Raw genomic sequence first — 25,820 nt, forward strand, 5'->3', positions numbered from 1 at the left:
TCCCCCTGGATAGACGGCCAATTGTTTTTCAACACCCACACCATTGCCAGGACTGCTTTTTTGCAATCATTACATTTTCTTTTACAGAGGATAATGTTTTGTGCACCTCAGAGATTACCTTATTGACTTTGGGGGTCATTCCGAGTTGGGCGGTAAGGGTGTACGGGCACCGGTAAGGATGCCAGTGCCGGTAAACCCTTATCGCCCTATTCCGCGGTCCCTTAGCGGGTCCCAGCAGGAACGGGTGGTCTGACCACCCGTTCTCTCCGGTTCCCGTTAAGGGACCTTGGAGCTAATAACGGTACCGCATGGGGGCTCAAATGGGAATGGGGAATGGTTTACTCAATGGGAATTTACCGGGTCCTCCAGGGTCGGAATGACCCGGAAAGTGCCCATTTAGCCAGACCGGACTCGGACCCGGATTTGGAGGCTAATAGCTAATAGCACCATGGCTACCTCCAAACTCGGAATGACCCCCTTTGTCTTGTTTTTTGGTACAGCACCACTGCCAAGCAGGTACCTGAGAAACCAGTGTAGCAAATTGTGGGTTTTCATCACTTCTCCCCAAGTGGGAGCCTTTCCTTGTGAGGCTAGGGGTGGCCGTATGTGGGACCTCACAGGTTGAGACTCCCCTTTTGGGGACAAGGACTCCTGTTTCATCAAGGAACTCCCTGAAAGCCTTTCTTGTGAGCTGACTGTAACATCCAGACTTCGGAGGACTTCGGAGAAGTCTATCAGAACAAGCTACTGTTTGTTATTGTAATATCAGCACCAACATTCAACTTAAAGAAGAAACTGTTGAAAATACTAAGAAGAAGAAAGGTGAGTGAGTAATGCGATAGCTCAATGGTTGGAAGCCAATCAGACTGGGACAATGAAGCATAAATGAGCAAGGGAGAAAGCAAGACCCGGGAATTTCGAATCTGCGAAAAGGTAGATGCTGATGAATACCGGGAGAGGGCGTAACCTGAAGGCACGGAGTAAGCAAATGGCCGGACTGCGCAGGGGAAGGAATCCCCAGAAGACAGAGAACCGAGTGAGCAGTGGCATGACCCGTGGACTATCCATTCTAGGAACAACGCTGAGACTGCTGCAGCATGGACTCCGTGGAGCCATGAGGACAAACCAAGAAGAGTCAGAATAAAAGCAGGACCTGTTCTGACTTTGAATGTCATCCTGATCCTGGAGGAAACCCGGTAATGCTAGGACGTGAGAAAGAAGGTAAGGGGAGAGGCGGGAGACCCGGGAGAGGATATGTGGGCCAAGAGCACACTCAGCCTATTCATCACAGTACTTACATAAGTATCCACAAGAGTGAGTAACTACGGGACTGAGTTTAATCGTCCTAGTGCCTGGACAAGTATGGATAAGAGTGGGAATAACTACGGGGCTCAGCCTACTCGTCCCAGTGAATGGATTAATATCCATAAGAGTGAGAATAACTCAGGGACTCAGTTTCCACGTTTTAGCGAAAGGTCTTATCTCCATAAGAAGGAGAATGACAGTGGAACCTGTCTTACTCATTACAACAAGACAGGAACTGAACCAAGGAGTAAACCCAGTTGGTTGGACTATTACGAACATCCCAAAGTGAAAATCAGTTTATCAGACCAAGAGAAATTTGATATGAAACATGTTCTTCAAGAGGAAGTAAGGAACCACAAGAATACTGAGAACCAAGATCAAGTAAAGAGGAATTTCAGTTTCACTAAAATACTGGACAAAGGGTACTTCAAAGTACATTTAGGAAATCAAAGTACAAAGGGATCAAAACCCCAACAGAGTGTGGAGACAAAGTTTCTCTACAGAAGGAAAAGGATGGCCAGAAAGGTGAAAAAGTCACTGAGATGAACTGAACAAGTTAATTCAATAAATAGCCAAGAACTATTTAAAAATAATCTACTAGGGCTGGAAAGCCAAACTAGGAGAAGGGGGTTATTCTCCTGGCCTTTTTGTTGTTTTCACATAGTGGTAGGGTCAGTTTAGACTAGCTTTGAGATGGAGGACAGACTGTTTACTTCTTTGGCTTCACTACTGACAGTAAGCAGCATAGTTAGTTTTGTTAAGTAGGGAAACCCATAGAATAGGGATAGAAGGGCTATTTTCTTATACTTTAAATAAATCACTTGTTAACCATGCCAAAAATTGGTCCATCTCCTTCTTCGGACCTACCATGCCAGTCCCTAAGAAAACCCGCTTATTTTTGATGGGGTAAGCCAAACAAGGAGCTTGGGCCAGACCGTCTTTCAATTACTTCACTGCCTTGGATTGTGCTTCACCCCAGCCTTCAATAAATGGACCAAAGGTTGAGTGATCTCTGCACAATCCTCAATGCATTTTTGACTACAATTAGTCATTCCAAGGAGGCTTTGTAACTCACTCAGAGTTATGCGACTCTTTAATTTGAGTAAGGCCTCAGCTTTCTTTTGCTGGGGATTGAGACCCTCAGCTGTGGTTTTGTGTCCCAGAAAGTTCACTCTGGTTTTGCATCTGTCCTTTCTGGAAAGATAATTTCGCACCAGCTTTTTGCAACATGGTAAGAACATATCTGATTTCTGCCAGATGTTCTTCCACAGTTGAGCTTTTTTATCAACAGATCATTGACATAAGCCAAGTTTCCTCTTTCACTTACATCAGGCATGGCCTTGTGAAGGAACACATTGAATTCATTTCATGAATGGATGTATCCCATGGGTGTATGGTTCCAAGTATATTGTTGCCCCCCCAAGCTTATACTGATTTTCCATATTCATGGGTACTGTCCAATAACTGTTTGTCAAGTCAAGGGCGGACTACACTTTGGATCTGTGTAAGTCCCCGATCAATATAGAGAAGAGGCCACCTTGACATTCCGACCCGTTTATTCAACACTCTTAGGTCAGCACAAAGTCTCCAAATAAATAAATTGTCCATTGGGGTTTAGGGCCCCCATTACTGGGTTGTTAAAGGTACTGTGGATACAATGAATAATGCCATGAGATTTCAGATTTATGTTGATCTTTGTCAGTGATTCCATGGATGCGAGAGTCAACTGGTATTGTCCTACAAACATGGTAGACATTTCAGGGTCTGTTGGTATTTAGTTATATTTTGTTATGTCCACAATAATAGGAGCCAACTGAAAAGATACTCTGGAAATCCAGGAGTACCTGCCGCAGTTGTCGCTGCAACTCATTCAGAATAGGACTGCGAGACTTGCCCTTGGCCTCAAGCCCAGGGACTGTTTCTCTCCAGGACTGAAATCTCTGCACTGGCTCCCAGTGGCTGCGAGGATTAAGTTCAAAACCCTCTGAATTGTCCACAAGGCTTTCTAATTCCTGGGGCTGAAATACGTTCAACTCTCTCTTCCTAAATATCTTCCTTCTCGAGCTCATCCGCCTCCAACTCCCTCAGGGTCAGCCGCTTCTCCAAGCAACGAGTTGGGGGTAGATCTCTCTCCTCGACTGGGGCCTCCCTCTGGAACAGCCTTCCTGCCTCCCTGAAACTTGAGGAGAACCATCTCTGGTTCCGGAAGCACCTCAAAACCTTCCTCTTTGCTTCTGCTTTCTCTCCCCCTCTCCCCTGCTAAATTCCTGATTGATGCTGCATTGAATCTGCACTGGGCCACTCTCACTGTTCTCGGTCCCTGGCCCAGCCACTTGCCCCCTGCTCTGCCTCCTTGGAACCCCTGCACTGCGGGACTGTCTCTGTATCACTACAGCCCCCCTCCCAGCACTTGTCTGCACTTACCTTGCACTTGCCACCAGCTGGCCCTTATTATTTATCTTGTTATGCTACTACCCCTGTACTGCACTTTCCCCTCTCCCTTTCCCCTTGCACTTTCCCTTCCCCTCTTCCCATACACTTGCGCGATCTGAATGGCACCTGGCCTAGTAAAATTGTTGTTTGTCTTCCCTTTGTCCCCCCTCCCTGCCTCTTCGCGCTTTGAAACACTTGTGTATAGGCACGTTATGATCATATCATAACATAGGTATCTCAGGCATTGGCCAGACTGATCTATTCTTCGATCATCTGCCGGAAACCCAGAAATAACTCTGATTTTGATATTTCAGAAGTATCCTCCAGTTGGGGGGAGAGATATCTTTTAAGGGTGTTTACCTGGACAGGGATTTCCATGGATTCAAGATAGTTATTATGAACTCTAAATACTATCTTTTCTACCAAGATGTCACAGGTAACATCTCCTACCCCCAAGAAATGTCTCCCTTTCAGGTTGAATACTGTCTGTCTTGTTGTAGCAACCTTTGGGAACTGGGCCTATGATTTCATTTTCTAACTCGATCGACTAATATTGGAAATCGACCGTCATTCCAATAGAGGTGTCTGCGCTCAAAGTAACACTTTGAGGATCACTGCTATTTACCACTATCCGAATGGTTTTGTCTTTTAGATCAAACAGTGGCACTGGATGTAGGGACAATCCCTGTTGTTGAAGGGTATGACTAAAATTTATGAACACTTTCTCATTATTCAGGGCCTGTACTCTTTTTTTCATTTTGATTGGACTGTAAATTGTTGCACCGTTCCTGCGATAGTAACCTCTTCCTTTGCTTGGAATTCAACAGCATAAGGGAGCAGTTCAGCTGACCAAAATTCTTTATCAACATTGTCAAAGCCCATTGCTCACCCCCCAGTCATTACCGAACTTTGTTATTAATTAAGTCTTAATTAATTGCAGATCGATGGAGAATATCACTACTCAGAAAAAAATTCTGTATTGACATCTCTACCAATCCAACAATCCTAGTCAATAGCTTTATCAGCAACTGAAATTTTTTGAATGCAGTTGCTAGGTAATACATGTTTTGAATTTTGGGTTTACAGACCAACGTCCCATTTATTTGTCAAATTAAAAGATGGAATGGCCTGATATTTTTGGAGTCGCCAAAACAGTTCTTCGCTTATGAAGCCTTTTCCATTGTTAGACACACTCTGGATGTCGGTCAAATTTTGAATATGTTTTTATGGGCTCTTTTTAACAGAACTTTGTATTTCTTTGTGGGCCTCCCGAATATAGAACTTTAACATTTCTCCTTCCAACTGGGAAAACCATTTGTTGTTGGGTGGACGATTCATTTTTAGAAGTTGGGATGAGGTCCCCTCACTGACCACAAAAGTGATGGGTGGAAGGTTTCGAATGAATCTAAACCACTGGCAATTGCTCTGGGCAACCTTCCACACCACCGTTTTTTAGCCCGCCTGCGCCATTGCAAAAGGGGACCAGCCATGTGCAAATCAGTCAGCAGCTGCCGCCACCGAAGGTAGCAGCCCAGCCCGAACTGCTAGGCCAGGTCCCCTCTGCACAGAAAACCAAGCAACCCCAGACATGTTTCGGCCTTGTTGGACCTCCTCAGTGAGGTGCAGCCTGGTTCCCTGTGGCGCAGCGAGCAAGGGACCCACGTCTGGGCATACCCTCTCTCACAAGGAGAAACAAACTGACCACAAAAGTGATGGGTGGAAGGTTTCGAATGAATCTAAACCACTGGCAATTGCTCTGGGCAACCTTCCACAACACTGTTATACCATTGAGATGATCATGATGATCTCGGGAATCTGATTATTTTGAGAACATCATGCTGTCTCATGAAATTAATGGTAGCCATACTATATCTTTAGCTCCCTCTAGGAGGCTGCCGATCGTGGAGCGCAAACCCAGCACCTCTACCTGCGTGACATGCCCCACAATGGAGCCCCATCAAGCAGTGTACTAGTGGATGCCAAAACCATCTAGACACTGAAGCAAAGCGCTCCCATTCACTACATGGACTGCTGGACCTTGCGACAGTCTCGCTCAGGGCTGAAGACATGCCTACTCCAAGTGGCACAGTAGAGCCTGGCCATTTCCATTCTTGAACATGCAACTGCCAGCACCCACAGAGGAAGTCCACCCAAAGCCTTGGTCAGAAGCTTTCCAAATCACTTGCCACAGGCTCTCCACCAGCCCCTGTCATTGGCAGATCTCTGTGACATTCAAAGGCTCCAAGGCTTTGGCCCTGGTAGGTCATTGGCAGGGTGACCTACGGGGTGTTAGGTGAAAGCATGCAGCCTTCAAAATATCAAATAGAACCCAAGGGGTTTTAGGTGAAGTTTGTTTTCTTCCCAAAAGAAATCTCATTAGAAAGACTGCTCTGAGACCGCTCAGTGCAGTCTTTCTAAAGCGAACTGTCGTGCCCCTCGCCGCACGCAAGTGTGCACAGGAGCTAACAGGCCCAGCCGAGCCTGAATGGAAGATGTTTGCAACGAGTCTATCAGGTAAGTGTTTGACTGCATGTGTGTATGTCTGTGTGTGTTGTGATGGGGTGGCCCGCCACAAAGAACCACGCTCACTGTGATGACAAGTCCAAGGCTATTTATTTTTTAATTTGCAGTCTGGTTCGGTGCACAATTTGGGGATTGCTTTAGGATTCTCAGATCTTGGGTTTTTTTTGTGGAGCTAGGCTCGTCCCTTTCGTCTAACTTTTCCCTGGGGTTTCGTCCTCCCTAGCCCAGGAATCCATATCAGGGATGCTTGGGCTAGCCAACGGTAACACCTAGCTGTCTGTTTGCGTTCTAAAACTGGTGGTGGAAGCCCTAATACATTGGCTAACTGACTTCCTAGGGATCTTCTAGCTTTCCCTCTCCTATTCCCACTTAGTAGTGTACTGGGGAGACCCCCGGTCGGACCTTAGAGACGGGGTTTGCTCCAGAGTACTTTAAGACCAGATCGCTGCATCTTGCGATGGATGGGGGTGCAGATTCATTACTCTAACACCAATCAATAAGGACAACTTAATGGTTTGGCAAAAGGGAGTCCGTTTAATGACAACTACAAAAAACGGGGAGACATGGAGATCCGCAGTTATGCGATAGCTCGCCTCGCTTCAACTCCTCGAACTACATTCAAACAGTGACATTTATACTCAAAACATGTCATAATTGACGTACAACATTCAAAAGTTAATATACAATTCTATTGGTTAGAAAAGGTAACTTTACTATAGGTACTATATCTGTATATGGTAACGGAGTTAGGAGATTGGATAAACACTGTCAGGTGGGCTTCTAAACCCTTCCTTCAGAAATGACTAATAAAAGTATGACATCCCATTGGTCCCACTTTACTTAACAGCATGCATGTCATGGGCGCTACTCCCGAGGGGCCAGGACTGGCCCAGCGCCCTCGGAAGCAGACCCGTCTTCCACTACTCCGGACCCAGCAGACCCCTACAGGGGCCCTTTGGACCGTGTCCTGGCGCCTTTGGCGCCATGCTCATGAAGGGTTTCAGTCCCGGCGCCAGGCTCATATTGATAAACAGTGTAATAATGCTTGGGTGGACTTACCTGAGGCAGACCATGCTGCATATTTACCCAGAACAATCCAGTCTGGTTGAAGTCCCCAGCCATCAGGGCTGGGAGGAACTATTCCCTCCATTCAGGAACTCTTTTCTTACCTGGGTGGAACCGGTGGAAGAACACACACTGGAAGCACTTCTCTGCTATTTAAACCACACCCGATGGAAAACACGTGCTTCGCGTTATTCTGCAGCAGCAGCAGGACGCTCACCGAGTCAGCTCCTGCATTCCAGGTCCAGAGTCATCTTCAGCTTTCGCACAGCAACCTGTGGATGAAGAAAGACACAGAACAATACTTACCAGATCCCGGAATCCAGTCACCGGCAAAACCTGCAAAGAATAAACATAAGGTTAGAAAAGTGCAACTCGCTCGCAGCCGCGCCCGCTTACCTGATCCATCCGTGATTGTAACGGAGCTAACCGCGGCCTTCTCTTCGGCAGCTTCTCTGCACCTGAAAGGCAAAGGACATAATTAAAAAGGGGTTCGGGTGAAGGCAGTCGCATTCATCTTAACTTACCAGTTTTTGCACGCGCAGAAGCGGCCGCATCAACCGCAGCATCCCGGCACCTGAAAACTAGAAAAAGGACATTATTAGAGGTGCCATTAAAAGCGGCCAACGATCATTATACTTACGTGCATCGGCACGTGCAGTGGCAACGGATATAAAGCCCGCAGCATCCCGGCACCTGAAAACTAGAAAAAGGACATTATTAGAGGTGCCATTAAAAGCGGCCAACGAACATTATACTTACGTGCATCGGCACGTGCAGCGGCAACGGAAAACTACGCCCACAGCATCCACGACAAATGCTACTATGTCTCTATTGTGGAAATTCAGGACATTTTCTTCGAGATTGCCCGGTGAAACCACCTAAGAAGACAGTGGGAGCTTCTGATAAGAGTTCTGAAAAGCCTGAGCCGGGAAACGACCTCGCCCGACAAGTGTAGAGGTCCGCTTGCCGAGCGTAAAAACCAGTTCTTTGACCTCGCACTTCATAATGCCAATGGTCCTCGTAAACCCAGAGCAATCAGATCGTTTGCATGCAATTAAGGCATACATTGATAGCGGAGCAGTTGGAAATGATGTGGACCGCGAATTGGCTTCCAGGATGAACTTGCCTCTTTGTCCAAAGGTGGTTAAAGACGTCATTACCACGGTGGATGGGACGGAAATCGCCTCCGGACCAGTGATCCATACCACTTCTGAAGTGACGATACTAGGCCAAGACGGGCATCAGGAGGTAATTGTGTTCGACGTGATCAAGGCTCCTCAGTTCCAAGTAATTCTAGGGATTCCTTGGTTGGAGAAACACAATCCTCAGATTGATTGGCGAGCAAAGACGATAAAGTTCCCAGAGTGCACACCAACTTGTTATCCACGACCCAACATTGGCCTAGCGTCAGTAACGGCTGACGGTCCACAATTGCCTCTAGAGTATCGAGAGTTCCAAGATGTTTTTCAAAAGGAACAGGCTAACACCTTGCCACCCCACAGATCATACGATTGTCAGATAGATTTGCTACCCGGTGCAACTCCCCCTTGTAGTAGGATTTACGCCCTTACCGAGCCTGAGAACCTTCATCTGCGACAGTATTTAAACCAGTACCTGGCCAATGGCTTTATCCGTCCGTCGAAGTCCCCTGCATCCTCGGCTCTGTTCTTCGTACCAAAAAAAGAAGGTGACCTCAGAACCTGTATAGATTATCGTGCTCTGAACCAGATAACAGTATAAAAAACCGGTACCCCTTACCTCTGATCCCGTAACTCCTTGACCAAGTAAAAAACGCCTGTATTTATACTAAGCTTGATCTCCGGGGAGCTTATCACTTGGTACGGGTCAAGGAAGGAGATGAATGGAAGACGGCCTTTCGCACTAAGTATGGGCTATTTGAATACCAAGTGATACCCTTTGGACTATGCAATGCACCGGCCGCCTTCCAATATTTTATGAATGATGTCCTCAGAGAGCGCATTGATGTCTGCGTTGTCGTCTACATAGATGACATTCTTGTGTACTCATCTTCAGAAGCTGACCATCGAAATCATGTTAGGGCGGTCCTTGAAAAACTTTGCCAACATAAACTTTTTGCCAAGCTCGAAAAATGTGTTTTTCATGTCACTGAGGTCGAATTTTTGGGATTTATTCTGACGCCCAAAGGAGTCCACATGGACTCGAGAAAAGTAGACGCTATCTTCAAATGGCCGTCTCCTACTTCTGTGAAAGGCGTTCAAAGCATGCTAGGCTTTGCCAATTTTTACCGTAGATTTATTCCAGAGTTTTCACGAGTGGTACAACCCATCACCGCCCTCTTAAGAAAAAATAAACGCTTTGAATGGTCCGCAGAAGCAGAACAAGCCTTCCAAGAGCTAAAGGCTAAATTCACCTCGGTGCCAATACTGAAACACCCGCGCCCGGACCTCCCTTACATCGTTGAAACCGACGCCTCCAGCTTAGCAATGGGAGCAGTCCTATCACAAAGAGATCCAGAGACTGACCAACTGCATCCTGTGGCATTCTGGCCTCGGAAGTTCTCGGCGCCTGAGATCAACTACACCATCACAGACAAAGAGCTTCTAGCGATTAAATCAGCCTTTAAGGCATGGCGGCATTATCTCCTCGGGGCCAGACACACCGTCACAGTGATCACCGATCATCGAAATCTGCAGTATCTGAAAACCACCAAGGCTCAATCCTCCAGACAGCTTCGCTGGGCTCTATTCTTTGCTGAATTTGACTTCGTGATCACTTATCGCCCCGGCAACAAGAACGGCAAAGCGGATGCTCTTTCCCGAATTGGAATGGGAGATAACGTTGCCCATCCAGAACCTGTACCAATAATTCCTGAACAAAGGATCGTGGGTCTGATTTCTTCACAATCCATTGAGGATATTGAAGAAAAAACTAAACAACTTGTAACCTCACCAGACTTACTGAACTGGTTACAAAAAGGAAAAGATTTCACCGTAAGCAATGACTTGCCTTATTTCCAAGGACGATTGTTCCTACCACACGCCGATTTACAAAGACAGGTAATCTCCTGCTATCATGATTCATTAATTGAGGGTCACCCTGGCATTGCCAAAACCACAGAAAAGGTGAAGAGACACTTCTGGTGGCCTTCGTGGAGAAAAGACATAAAGGAATTTGTGATGTCCTGCGGTGTGTGCGCTCAAAACAAGGGTCAGAAGAAGAGGCCGGCTGGTCTTCTGCAACCATTAGACATCCCACCGTGTCCCTGGCATACCCTTTCCATGGACTTCATCACAGACTTACCCTCCTGTTCCGGGTACAACACCATTCTTGTTATTGTGGACCTGTTTTCTAAAATGGCCCACTTCATTCCGCTAAAAGGCTTACCTTCAGCATCAGTCCTAGCCAAAGTATTTCTTGAAAACATCGTCCGGCTACACGGCTTCCCGTCAGTACTAATCTCAGATAGGGGGAGCCAGTTTATTTCCCACTTTTGGCGTAGCTGTTGTCGATTAGCTCAAATCGATGTAAGACTTTCGACCAGCCATCATCCCCAGACCGACGGGCAAACCGAGAGAACAAACCAGACTCTCGAGCAATATTTACGATGCATGCTACAACAGTCCGAGAGTAACTGGAAGGACATCCTTTGGATAGCTGAATATGCTTACAACAATTCAGTTCATTCGGGTACCGGGAAGAGTCCCTTCTACATCTTGTATGGGATTCATCCTCGAACCTCCAACCTTGATCCACCTCAAGATCTTGGAACACCCGCCGTAGATCAATTGCACACCGTTATTACCCAAGCTTTTAAGGACGCGACTGCACATCTACAACAAGCTAAAGAGAGGTACAAAAAAGGAGCAGATCAACACTGAAGCAATGCCCCTCAATACCAGGTTGGGGATCAAGTCTGGCTGTCCACCAAACATTTATCACTTAAAGGGCCTCGCACCTTCAACCCCAAATACCTGGGACCATATCCAATTACGGCCATAATTAATCCAGTGGCCGTTAAATTAGAATTGCCAACCCATATGAGAATACATCCTGTATTTCACGTATCTCTTTTGAAACCCATTCAACCTGGAACCAGATTGACCAATCCTCCAGAGCCCATTCAAGTGAATGGGGAGCCCGAATTTGAAGTAAAAGACATTTTGGACTCTAAAATCATCAGATCGAAGCTATTCTACCTAATCGACTGGAAAGGTTACGGACCTCAGGAAAGGTCATGGGAACCCTATGACCACGTCCATGCTCCTCGTCTAGTCCAGAAATTTCACCGAACCTTTCCCGATAAACCAAAACCCCCAGGGAGGACAAGTTTGGGAGGGGCCTTGAGGGGGGTGCTGTCATGGGCGCTACTCCCGAGGGGCCAGGACTGGCCCAGCGCCCTCGGAAGCAGACCCGTCTTCCACTACTCCGGACCCAGCAGACCCCTACAGGGGCCCTTTCGACCGTGTCCTGGCGCCTTTGGCGCCAGGCTCATGAAGGGTTTCAGTCCCGGCACATAGGCGCCGGGCTCATATTGATAAACAGTGTAATAATGCTTGGGTGGACTTACCTGAGGCAGACCATGCTGCATATTTACCCAGAACAATCCAGTCTGGTTGAAGTCCCCAGCCATCAGGGCTGGGAGGAACTATTCCCTCCATTCAGGAACTCTTTTCTTACCTGGGTGGAACCGGTGGAAGAACACACATTGGAAGCACTTCTCTGCTATTTAAACCACGCCCGATGGAAAACACGTGCTTCGCGTTATTCTGCAGCAGCAGCAGGACGCTCACCGAGTCGGCTCCTGCATTCCAGGTCCAGAGTCATCTTCAGCTTTCGCGCAGCAACCTGTGGATGAAGAAAGACGCAGAACAATACTTACCAGATCCCGGAATCCAGTCACCGGCAAAACCTGCAAAGAATAAACATAAGGTTAGAAAAGTGCAACTCGCTCGCAGCCGCGCCCGCTTACCTGATCCATCCGTGATTGCAACGGAGCTAACCGCGGCCTTCTCTTCGGCAGCTTCTCTGCACCTGAAAGGCAAAGGACATAATTAAAAAGGGGTTCGGGTGAAGGCAGTCGCATTCATCTTAACTTACCAGTTTTTGCACGCGCAGAAGCGGCCGCATCAACCGCGGCATCCCAGCACCTGAAAACTAGAAAAGGGACATTATTAGAGGTGCCATTAAAAGCGGCCAACGATCATTATACTTACGTGCATCGGCACGTGCAGTGGCAACGGTTATAAAGCCCGCAGCATCCGGCACCTGAAAACTAGAAAAAGGACATTATTAGAGATGCCATTAAAAGCGGCCAACAAACATTATACTTACGTGCATCGGCACGTGCAGCGGCAACGGAAAACTACGCCCACAGCATCCCGAGGCCTGAAACAAAGGAAAAGGGACATTATTGAGGTGCCCATCTTTTAAAGCCTAAAGATTACAGTATACTTACAGGCATCCGCTCGTGCAGTAACGTCGGCATCGCTCTTCGGCATCCCAGCACCAGTGCCACAACTAAGGCCGCAAAAGACTTGAGCCTCAACACTGAACTCATCCAGTGACGCAACTGGAATCCACGCTACCCTGCACCAGACGCAGGATGGAGAGCTCAGCATTTATACGCCTAAGGTGAGAGCTCGCCGAGACAAGTAGAAAGCTAAGCTGTGGGAGAAACTGGCGATTGGTGGGAGAAGGAATCCCATCAAACGGTGATTAACCCTTTTTCTTCCACCTGCAGAAAACTTACCCTGCAAGTCAGACATTCGATAAGAGGAAGCCCAGTCCTGAGAGTCGTCCGAGCTCTACGCTTCTCAATTGAAGAAACGATAGCAGTCCAGCCGGGATCAGCGCCTCCGTGGGAATCAGGTGAGCGTTACAATGCAGAATGGTCAGCCAGGTGCAGGGTGCCCCACAATTCACCCGGCCTTCCCTCAATCAATCATTACTTTAGTGGCTATGTGTCAATTAGTTGGCTGTGGTTGGCCTCGAAACTGTGTCTTCTTGTCAAGAAAAGTTATGATATCTCTGTCTGGACGGCTGCCAAGCGTAGGTGTGAACCCGTGCTGCTTCTTGCTTGGATGGTCACGTGCTGCTCACACTGTGAATTTGCCTAGTTTCTCTCAATTTGTGCATTTAGTTCTTATTCGGCTTGCCACCTGCCTACGCCTCCTTATCTCGACCTTCCAAAGATAGGATCTTCTGTTCATAAGTTTCAATTCTGCGAGGCTACTGTTCGTTCCTTCTATTGGTCTGACCTTGGCTCTTTCCTGGTGCACGTTGCCTCTGCTGAGTTTCGATTCAGCCGTCTCTTCTCGTTTTAGCTGGAATACGAATCTTGTCCTGTTTGGCCTCTAGTAACCTGAGTTGATTCTGCTTTTGTGTAAAGTGGACTCGCACTAATATAACTGTGCTTCGTTGTGAGGTAGATCATGTATAATGGCGCATGCCACTCTATTCTTCTACTTAGTATAGCAAGCCATAGTGTATTCTTAGCTTTCTAGTGGTTTCAAGCATATGTACAGGCGTTAACTTGGTTGAATATCTTCATCATGCTTACAGCTTAACTCTTCCGTTTTGATAGCTTCCTATCATTTTGAGGTTCACGATATCTTTCTTCATGGTATTTCGTCTCTTTGTTTCATTCTTGGGTCGTCATATCTTCTATCTGAGAGTTCGTCGGGGCCTTCGTGACGTCACCATTCGTCTTCCATTAAGGCCTTTTTAAGTTTCTTCCGAGACGGTACTTAAGCAATCTTCATTTTGTTTCATTTGCTGGTAGGGCTGTCTCAGTGTATACCTTATTGTCCATGGGTTTCTGGGTATCGGTACGTGAACAGGTGTTGTTCTTCTGATAGGCACTGGGCAGAGCCCTACTGCGGCTCTCTGCTGGTTTATTTGCTCATCATACATCACATATTTTGGTGTAAACATTCCTGGTACTTCAAAATGGGCGCTGGGAGTGTAGGCTTTATTTGGGACCTCCTCTACACTAGTCTCAGGGAAAAGGAGTGGTGCCTTCTTTTGCCGGTGTCACGCTCACTCCTTTCACTCTTTCTTGCACTTGTCTCTCGCTATACCGGCCTCTTAAGTTGTTCTCGTCCCAACACATCACTGTCCCTTCAACCTCTCACTCCAGCTTTCCACCTCTACCCTTCGATCTTATTTCCTTTCCTACTGTTCCTATTAGAATTCGCACCTCCAACTACCCCTTGGTCTCTGTTAATGTCTCTTCCTTCCTGCTACTACTAATCCCACCTTACTACTCTCTTTTTCTCTCTCTAGATTGCCAGGGGTATTGTGCTCATCTCTCTAGCTATCCCCTGGTCGGACCCCCATGGACACCCAGGGATATGGCGCCCTGCACACCCCTCTACTACCCACTACCACTCTACAGCTTATCTCCTTCACTTGCTACACCTACTGCCTACTTTACTTACTTCCAATTACTACCACCACCTCTACCACTACCCCACTCCACCAATACTCCTACTCTACCTCTAATAGTCACACTCTCCCTCTCTCACACAAGCACTCCACAGACCCCCTCCTTAAAAATAACATTCATACCCCAATTGTTCTCAAATCCACTGGTCTCTCGGATGTCCTCCACTGCCGCCTGTCCTCAACCCACTAACCCTCAATTGCACACTCACACCACCTTATATACCCCACCCCCTCCCAGGATTGGATACTTACCCTGCCCAATCACTTACCTGGCTCATGGAGGTGTGACAGGGAAGGCCATTGATGGGCTTAAAAGGGCTGATAAACCCTGCCACTTTTCCCAGCTGGAACCTGTACTGTCTCCCATAGACCTGTTGCCCTCTTGGGTCTCCCTCTCCTATTGCCAAAAGCCTCCCTGATTGGTTAGTGGTTTCACTATGGCCCCCACGCAGGCCTTCATTTAAACCATATAATTATCCCTGGTGGTTCTAGTGGTGGCTTCCTGTTGGGGCAGGCTTCAGCAGACACAGTCTGCTGACACCTGCTGGTATTGGGGTTCAAACGGCACCCCCTTTTTTCATTGTCCACTGTCACGTCCTCCGGTCGGTGTTCTTGTGCTTGCGGCACCCCTTGACAGGGATGCTGCCACAGTCTCCAAAGACTCCCTGGATGTGATGGGGCTCTCGCTGGCCCCGTCACTAGCCTCTGCAGTTTCCTGGGTTGGCTACCCCACCTCACGTACGGCCTGGAGGCTATCATCTCTGCCAGTAAGGAGGGCTGGGGAGGGTGCCTGCCTATATTCATGCACCTGTTTTGTGCTGGGGTGGGCACTGCTTGACAGGGCACAGCGCTGGCCCTGTCACTGTGTGTATTTTGAGGGGGAGTGTTTGTGGTGTGTACAGGAGTGGACGTGGGTGAAGTTAGGTGTACGTGTGTTTGTATGGGGTTGAGGAGGAATGTTAATTGCATGGAAGGGAGGCAGCAGGTGAGCGAGTGTATGTGTGTATTTCTGTTTGTGTTGGTGTGTGTCTGTCTGTCGGTGAGGGACGGAGGGGTTGGGGTGGAATGTTTATGCCTGGGCTGGGGGAGCAAAGAGTGGTTGGGGTGGGTGAAAAACCCCATTTGAAGGGATCAGGACGGGGGATTGGTTGTAAGTGGGAGAAGGGAGGGTGAGAGTCTTTTTTTGCATGCAGCCTTCCTTTTTTGGAAATGTCACATATAACCGACCCAAGGGACCCCAACAATTATCTCCACCGGCCACTGGAAGGGCACCACCCATGCACACCCTAGTGCACTATCCCTTAGGCAAGAATGGTACAGTGACGGCAGCATATGAAGGATTCTTGGACAAAAAAGGTCAATGGGATTCGGTTACCTATATAAAGACATCCATCTTGCTACAGGCTCTTGGGCTCCTCTATTGGTAAATGGTATTTGTTTTGGAAGAAGCTGATTGAAATACTTTCTTTTAGGAGGGAAGTTAGAGCCAACCTAAGACGGCCTCCCGCTTACGCGCAGTTAAGCTAGGTGCAGTTCTGTCCAGCTCCCGCAATTGTTTTGAGGGTGTCAGGAAGCCATTTGGGAAGGGTGCGTCTATTCAGTAGGGTAGGATGGTGCGATTTTGCTATTTTTCATGTAGCTCATAATGAAAAATAACAAGTTAAAATACATTGTCGTCACTGAATCATCAGGTATATTGAAGTTGACAATCCCAGATGGACACCACACGAATGGGGGGGCCAGCAGAAAATGAACTGGGAGTGAGGAGAGACTGCAGGGGATGGAAAAGAAACAGAAACCCTCCCCAAAACAAATTGGGAACAAAACTCACCATACCATGAGGAAAAACACAGGGCGAATTTGTAGCCAGAACCCCTATAGACTGTTTCCAAAACCGTGCTGGAAAAGTGGGAGGGACTTAGAGTTGTTTTAAAGTCTTTATAATCCAGCTACTGGGGAAAAGACAGGCACCGATTGGTTTCTAGAGTCAGGTTAGTGCTGCAGCCAATGGAAGGGTAAGGGGGTGGGGGAGACAGAACCAGCAGGACCATGGTATAAAAGGGGGCAGAAGGAAAGGTAGATTTTGGGTTGTTTGGGGGCGATCAGAGGAGGTGGAGGCAGACAAAATGACCAAGCGGAGGAAGAACGGGCCGAGGTGTATGGAGGTGGATTACTCATGCAATGTGAGGTATTTGTAAGGGAGAGTAGTATCAGTTTGGAAGCAGTGACCATTTTTTGTCAACTTTACCATAATGGTCCCATTTGTAATTAAAAAGAACCACGTACTGCAGGAAAGAATATCACGTAACACAAAGCAATTGACAACTGCTAATATTGAACCTTTGGCAATATTCTTGATTTTGCCCCTGAAAAAGCCTTGACAATTCAAGAAATGGCCACAGCTCTAACGAACAACCTGGTCAGCATATCAGATAAACTAGCACCACTCAAACATAAAAAGATACGCAAAGACAACAATAATAAAAAGACTTGGTTCTCTGAGGAACTGAGAAAACTAAAATCGGTTTCGAAGAAATCGGTTTATGTTTGGAAACGTGATCTTAACCCAGTTTCACTAACCTTATATAAGAAAGCTGTCTTGGACTATAAAAATGCTATACTTCTGGCTAAGAGAAAATATCATAACACTCACATAAGTAATGCTGACCTTTAAGGTCTGGTTCGTACAATCTTCGGGAGGCACTCAGACCAAAAACATCAAAGGCGGAGAATGGGGCTTTTGCTTATAAAGCTCCCATATTGTGGAACCAACTTCCAGATCACCTTCGCAAACATAAACTCCTGACAACATTCAAGAAAGACCTCAAAACCTTTCCTTTCTCTTGAGCATGCCTCAAGGGGGTAGCACTATTTTGGAAATGTATTTCCAGCCAGTTTTAATCCTTTTACCCTATTAGATTAGAATAGTTGTCCTTATTCGTTGTCTGCCTTGTACCTCTGTTAGCGCCTTTATGCCTACGGGCCCATAGAGCGCTATATAAATATTATGTAATGTAATGTAAAGTGAAGGTGAGGGTAGTAGTGAGAGGAGAGTGGGAGATGGGAGTCGGGAGTGAGGGTAGTAGGTAAAGTGAAAACGAAGGAGTGTTGGGAGAGAGTAATGTTAGTAGAGAGGGATGTAGGACTGTGGTGCAAGGAGAAGGGTACAGAAGGGAACTGAGGGGGTGAGAATTGTGGGGTTGCATGTATTGGGAGAGTGAGCAGAGCACTATTTCCCTGGAAAGGTGAGTAGGGCACCATATCGGGGTGGGTAGGGTGTAGTGCTGAGAGGGGAGAGTAGAAATAGTGCAGAGAAAGTCGTAGTAGCGCTGATAGGGGAGAGTTATAGTGCAGAGAGAGTAGTAGTTTGGAAAGGGGGAGTCGTGTGCAGAGGGTAAAGTAGTAGGGGTACAGAGAAGGGAGAGTAGCTGTGAGTTAGTTCAGAGGATAGAGGTAAGAAGTGTAGAGAGAAAGAGAGGGACATCTGAGGGATGGAGCAGGAAGTGTGAGGAGAGACAGTGGGTGGGGAAAAGGGAGAGCGATAGGGACACGCAGGGAGATAAACATCAGGGCGTGGAATGAAGATTGAGTGGGGGGGTGCTAGAGTGTCTGTAAGGCACAACCCTACAATCCCTTTAGAACTAAGCAAGTCCCTGAGGGAGGTTAGACAGATAAGCCCTCACTTCTAGAAAAGTCAGAACTTAGTAGATTAGTATGATCTGACCTGGGGATGAGGACACCTAAGCTAAGGATGGACTGGTGCATTATAGACTACAGAGAAAGGGACAGCTGTTGCTGAGCACCCTCCACCCCCTGTTTCCAGCTCGCTACATTCTATTAAAGCATCTGTCTGTCGTTATATTGAATAAGCTACCCAATGATGAAAAGAGCAATTGATGTACTTACGCTTACATTTATAGTTTAATAAAAGTGTCTTTAATTTAAACTCAAAGTTGTCCGTCACTTCATGGAATGTTTGCAGTTTTAACAATATTTCAAGGGCAATGCACTACAAGATCTCTCTTTTTAATAATCATATTGTCATGCTAGAGGAAACAATGGCCACAAAACATCTTGATATAGAGGGGTTTGTAACTTTCTCAAAATTGTCGAAGAAGGGAACGCAAGGGAGTGGTGGCTTGCTCATTGTGGTAGACCTGAACTTGAATGTTCAATGTTTGGTGATGGAAACTCTTTCTGACAACATACTTGCAGTTGGGGTCACTACAGTCGCTTGTGGGAGGGAGTTTCTGTTTATCAATGTATACTGAAACCGTGCTTCCACTAAACTTTCTGTCTGCAATTCTGGAGGGGCTGGGCACTGTGGTAGCAGAATGGTTGGAGGCAGGACACCCGCATAACATCATGCTGGGGGGAACTCAACTCGGATTGCAACCTATGGGCCATCTTGGGCACATGTCGTGTTGCTGAGAAGTCAGTGGTGTGGAAATGGCAATTTCTATGTCCCCTTGTATTTGCAATCTAGTACATGACTTTTAATTTCCCCACTGTATTCAATGTATTGCACAACTTCATTTTCCAAAGTGTTGGGTGACTTATTTTTATTTTACCTGTTGTTCAGCTGCAGCCTGGAACCATTTTCAACTCTTCCTCCGACTTACCCCACCCTATAGTTCATCTCATCTTTGTCTTGGCATGAAGCCTCTCTGAACCTGCAAGACGAGTTCCAGTTGTTGTATCCATCATGGGTGGGGGGCTCTGTAAAGCCACATTCCCCACCCAACAATTAGCCTGCCCTTTGGCCCCAACTGTCCTACAATGGATAATTTAATCTCCCCATACCCTATAATTAACCCCCTCTGGGCTTCAACTGCTAACTCCCCTGACCTGGGAATCACACAGAATACCTGAAAGGGTGTGCCCCGCTCTGCATCTCCCCTCCCCTGGAGACCACACAAACAACCCTGGTAACAGTTGCTCAAACAAACACTTGCCTGTGGGAGGTGGCTAGCCCTGTGGATGGTGGAGGGACACATGTCCTGGCAACAGCCAAACAAAGACTCCTAGGTGGGGAGGTGGCTAACCCTGGAGGGAAGGCGGGGGGGGGGGGGTGAATCGATACTACGAACACCCAAACAAAGACTCCTGGGTGGGGAGGTGGCTAACCCTGGAGGGGTTGGAGCAATACTACGTGTCCCAGCAACGGCCAAAGTGGTGCTATTCATTACAACTCCTGGTCCTACGCGGCATTCCTTTTTGACCCAATGGGGGCTTCCTATCTGTATTCCTGAGGCTGAATGGGAGGTAGAGACAATTTACAGTTGGCATAGGGGAGTGGGCTGGGGGGGCACAGTCATGGATCAACCATATATTTATTTCTCATGAATTGGAGGCTTTTTGTTCACCAATGTGATTGGTGGACTTATATATTGGTGACTATCTGACCTTGAATTTGCTCATCAATCTCCCAGTAAGCTTTAATGCCCGCCACCTTCGTTCTGCATTTATTGATGTTGATCGGGGGGTTTGACAATCAAATGGAATGCTTCCACTTGTATAATCTTTACTAGGCTGCTTCATAGGGAACTAGAGGCTGGGGGAATCTCCGAGAGGGGAACAACGATAGAAAACTTCAACGAGTATAGGCTGCAGAGTCTTAGAATTGTTTGTGGCAGAAAAAAGTTGGCTCACTCAGGGGTTCCTAGGCATCTTATGACCATAGGATAATCAAAGCAAAACAAAAAAACAATTGAGGGCCCTGGGGAAAGAATATCATACCCCAGAATCGTATCAGAGGGCAAGGAGAGTAATTCCACTCTGTTATAAGAATTACCTTAAAACCATTAAGCAGGGTGAATAATGACAACTGGGGGATGCTGGAGGTGCTCAGGTCACGCAATTCTGTAGATTCCTGGCCATAATCAACCATAAAAACAGCTATTCACATGCCAGAATTAGTTTGACTGATTTCGGAAAACATGTGGGTTGAGCACTTTACTATCAAATATACTCGTCCAGACATGAACCTAGTATGGGAGCTTCAAATCCTGGTTGACAAAATCTTTATCACTTGTGGACAGAGGAGGATGATGTATGGGTCATTAACAAGGCCAAGGCATCTCCGGCACCGGGCCCGGGTGGCCTAGCGCCTGTGATGGTCAAACCAATCCCCTCTAATGGGTGGGGGTGTTACATCTCTTGTTTGAGTCCATCTCGGAGAGTCATCAGGTGCCCCCCTCTTGGGTGAAGTCCCTGTTAATTCCTATACATATGAAGGGGGATTCTGGTGATCCAAACAACTTCAGACCCATTGCACTACTCAACACCTCAAGTACAATTTTTGCGACACCCTTACTGAGAGAACTTAACGCTGCACTCCTGAGGCTGGGGGTAATTTCCCTCTATCAAGTAGGATTCAGAGCGGGAATGTTTACACCATTCAATGCTACCATCATGACTCGCTTCAGGCCATTCATCTGCGTTCAACTGCATACATCGCTTTGTGTTCTGGTCAAAACTGCTGAACTGGCAAGTTCCTACTGGAAAGTTCCTACTTAACTGGTGCGCCTGCACCAAAATACATCTTTGAAGGTGAGAATCACCAAAGAGGGGGGCCTAAACGGGGCCAGTCCCAATCCATGTGGGACTGAAACAGGGTTGTGTTCTGGCCCTGTCACTCTTTAACGCCTATATTTCCAACATAGACATGTTGCGGATGGAGGATATTACTTTTCCCATCAGAATGGGACACCTGAAACTGAACTGGATGGCATTTGCAGAGGATCTGGGCGTTTTTGATTGGACACCTGTTGGTCTACAAAATAAGTTAGATCTCTTCTCCTACGCAGTTAAAAACGACTTATTGGTAAATGGATCCAAACCTAAGGTGGTGATCTTCTCCAACCTGTCCAAACCAAAGACCATGTGTTGGACCGTTGAAGATCAAAGACTTGAGAGAGTCTTGACAACACGTTACTTGGGTCATAATTTACCAAACACCTGTTCTATGTCAGAAACTAGGGAAGGGCTGAAGGCTAAATGAAACAGCTGGTCTCGCAATTAAAGGGGGTCTACAGTTTACTCTGCAGATTCTCTCTTCTGCTTTTAATAAAGTATTACTTAGCAAAGGTGGACCCTATAGTCGTCTACGGGCTGGACTCCTGACCACTAGAACTGGGAGACATCCTTGATTCCATACCGGGTATGATTTGGAAGAAGACCTTGAGTTTGCCGCAAGGGTTACCCAATGCAATCATCGGACATGAGTTGTGTCTGATCTCACTGGGCACTAGGTATCTGTGGAGGCAACTGACTTGCTATTCTAGGATTATTGGGCCCCCCACACACTCACTATAGGAGGACTTGGGGATTATCTGTCAGCATGAGACTGTTGCCTCATTGGTTCTTTTCAAAACTTCCATGATTACTCGGTTGGGGAAATTAACTAATCTGTGGAGGAATTGGTGAATAGGCTGGCCACGACAAAAAAGAAGCTGTTAATCGCAGACTGGAGTTGCACAATACAAAAAATGGGGGCTTACCCGTTTTATAGGGTATATGTGAGCTTCCCCAGAAAAAGAGGCAACCTGTCTAAATACATCTGGCTGTTTCCATCGGCCAGAGTATGAAGCCTATACATGCGTTTCAAACTGAATATCTTACTCACTTTGGACTGTAATAATAAATGGACTGGTAATCGTACAGAGTCTTCATTCTGCTGACTATGTAGGAAATCTTCTTGAACAGAGGCATTGAAACATCTGATGTTCTTTTGTACTAGCCTTACAGAGTGTAAAACATTTTACTTTGGGGTTTACCCAGGGACTGAGAGGGAGTCCTCAGGAGATCTGTTCTGCTCGGCTCATGTGGAGGGACAACACTTCACTCGTTTAAGTATTGTATAACTTTTTAAAGGAGACACTTGAGAAGCTTGAATTAAGTGTATACATGTATGTATGTTCTCTCTTTTTCTTTTTTTATATAGGTTGCCTGATGTTTGTATACGTTTGAAAACATTGTGCTGTCCTTTTCTTTTTATGACAAGCTTGCTTTGTACTTTGTCCAATGTCAAGCTGTAACACAAAAAATAAAAATAAATCAAATAAAAATAAAATTCTTTAATCTTACTGGAGACTGTGATTTATTAAGGCTATCTGTGGCAAGGCTTACCTAAATGTTTTTTTTAAATCATCCTTATAAAAATGATTGTGGAATCATGAGTTCATCTTCGGCTAGTCAGTTCAACTAATGATGATGAATAGTGTCTGTGATTGGCAATTAGGCTTTTCCCAACCTGTGCTCTACTTGAAATACTCACTCAGATTTATTACTTGATTGTCCCATCTATTTATCCATAGGATAATTCTGGAGGTAGATGAACCAGCTTCGAATCACAATGGAGGACAATTGCTCTTTGGAGATGACGGCTACCTTTATATATTTATCGGAGACGGGGGAATGGCCGGAGACCCTTTTGGGAAATTTGGGAATGCTCAAAATATGTAAGTACCTCTTGCTCGCATAGGCTTTTGTGCAGTATACAAACTAGTATTTTGTTCATATGTGGATCAAGTAAAATGCAAAGGGAAGTGTCTATTCACTCATTATTTTAAAAATATCCTGCACCGGTCTTGTAGCCATAACATAAGCATAGAGCTATGAGTTTTTATATGATAAGTTGTGCACTATTTTCCCTGTTACAATTGTGCAGTATGCTATCCACAAATGGTTACGTTGTATGTTCCTCCAAAGGTCAAAAACTTTTGCCTCCCAAATGTAACTAACAAAAGCACTTCCATCTCTCTTTCCATGACATCCCTTTGTGATACTGAGAGACTGAAGGCTGTAGCAGGACAATAATAGGTGGAAAAAAATATAGATTTTGAGCGGTAATGCAGCGGTAATAGCATTACCTCCACATTTCTGCCACTCCGTGCAACCCATGATGACCCCAATAGTCAATTAGGCTTAAGGATCTCCCACTGGATCTAAGATTTTCTACTGTCCTTGAGCAATTATCCCTCGACAGCTCTTCAGTACTTCCACTCTGTTATCTACCCCTGGCCCTCCCTAAACATCCCCTCTCTGTCAGATTGATTTTTATATGGGGGCAGGATTTATGACGACTTGAATTCTTCTGACTTAGTTTAGCTTTTTTCTAAACAGGAGGATGCCCAGGCAGAGATTTCTTGTATATATCATTCATTGTTACAAGCCTTTCTTGTGGAAACTATTTTCTTTCTGCAATGTTCTATATGTCTAAATCATGGTGCATTTTGCTGCATATAACTGAATGTTGTGTATACCGTCATTCCTTTTGTGTCTTAGAACAATGGTGTGTATACTGTTAAATGCATTTCTTGTTTCTACTTCGGGGAAAATATAATACCCCTAATCTATGTAGGACTCATTAGCCTGCAAATGAAAGGATATCATTTGCATATGCCTGTTTCGCCTACCTCAGATTAATTTCCGTTTTTTTTTACATAGCCCAATACAGCCACCAATCTCATTTAATGTGTGGTTCAATACTCAGACCAAATCAAATTTCTAAAATGGTCCACTTGGGGACTATCTTTTTAGACCTTTATTACTCATTTGACCCCAAATGCTTTTGAGTTTTTCCCTTTGGATATTATCTACATCAGAAAAGCATGTTCCTCGCTTGGAAATCTCTAAATCAAAGGTGTCATGATTGGAGAATTTATAAGGTGTTAGGATTCCCTCTTTAATCTCTTTAGTAGTTAAAAGGGCTTCCTCTGGATCTCGACTCTATCTCACTTTGTCTTCTAAATCACAGCCACAGGGATACAGCAGCAAGTTCGCTTCTTTTACCAAATCACAGGAATATAGCAGGCACAGCCCTACAGATGGGGTGTATTGGCCACTTTTACGCCCTAAAAATAGGCAAATACTCCCAAAAAATTAAAATAGGGAGTATAAATACTCACAACAAAAAACAGAAACCAACACGTAGGACTGTGTGCCCCTGCTTACAGACATGCATCTCCATGGATATGTTGGACCAGTAGTGCACGTACTACCACAGGAAGAAACTACTAGTATAACTGCCTGATCAGAAGAAGTAAACATGTATCTTTTAATGTGCAGGAATAACTAGGTTCAAAGAAATAATTATTACAAAAACATTTCCGTTTTCCAGTTAAACATATTTTTACTCGATTATAAACTCTCACTGGGAATTCGACTTCGATTTTTACTCCCTAAAAATCATTTTACTCCGAACTTTAAAAAATAGGCAGTAAAATACTCCCACTTCCAAATCTTATCTGGAGCACTGAGCGGGCAGCTTGCTATTTTACTCAAATTGTTGCTTTCAAAGGGATTTAGCACTCAGCTTGCTTCTCTGGCCCAAAACACAGAAGTATTGATAAAGCCCCAAGGCCACTTATTGCACTCCACCTATATATAGCGCCTGGTTCAGCGCTGCTTCCTCCAAAGGATATGGTGCTCCTCTCACCCTGCAGAAATAGGCTGCCCAGCTCACGGAAGGATATAGTGCCCAGGTTAAGCTTTATAGGGCACTACTATTTTATACATGGCATATCAACCCAAGACAGAGAGTTCTCAAGGCTTCAGGCAACTGCATACTGGTTTCATCAGTGCACTATAGTGTGTCAGCCTGGTGGTTGGAGGATGTGGGCAAATACCAGAGAGGTTATGGATATATGAAGCCCCATTCTTCATCTTGGAGGCGGGGGTATTGCTGCATGGAACCCTGGGAGAAATCTGCCACTATGGTCCCCTCCTGACCTCTTTCACATTACCAGTGACCCTGAGGGTCCCGAGGCTGTGGAGCTGATCTATGAATGAGGCATCATCAGACGTGAGACTGGCAGACCACCAGACTATGTGTGTGCCCCCACCTTTGTTGATACAAAAGAAATCCCACATTTGAGTTCCTCAGCTTGGATGCTGGCTTCACCCTGTGCCTATGCCATGTGATAGTTTCATGTTTTAATATCTAGGTTTATTTTAACCATAGCATGATAGCAGTCATTTAAATATGTGTAAACATTTAATTGTCAATTTTGTACACAACATTTGTATCACTGCACATTTTAAGTTTATTCTTGTGAGATTAC

The 25,820-nt window shown here is 45.9% G+C and overlaps 1 protein-coding gene across 1 annotated transcript in view; it reads left to right on the plus strand.

Moving 5' to 3' along the window:
* Positions 1–25,820, plus strand: part of HHIPL1 (HHIP like 1) — a 472,587-nt gene that overhangs the window by 19,457 nt on the left and 427,310 nt on the right. The window contains exon 3 of the mRNA XM_069637428.1: positions 23,073–23,216. Within this exon, the coding sequence (XP_069493529.1) occupies positions 23,073–23,216 (144 nt within the window). The remainder of the gene's footprint in view (positions 1–23,072; positions 23,217–25,820) is intronic.

The sequence above is a fragment of the Ambystoma mexicanum genome, chromosome 14 (assembly GCF_040938575.1).
Source record: "Ambystoma mexicanum isolate Mex_15411 chromosome 14, UKY_AmexF1_1, whole genome shotgun sequence".
NCBI classification, from domain to species: domain Eukaryota; kingdom Metazoa; phylum Chordata; class Amphibia; order Caudata; family Ambystomatidae; genus Ambystoma; species Ambystoma mexicanum.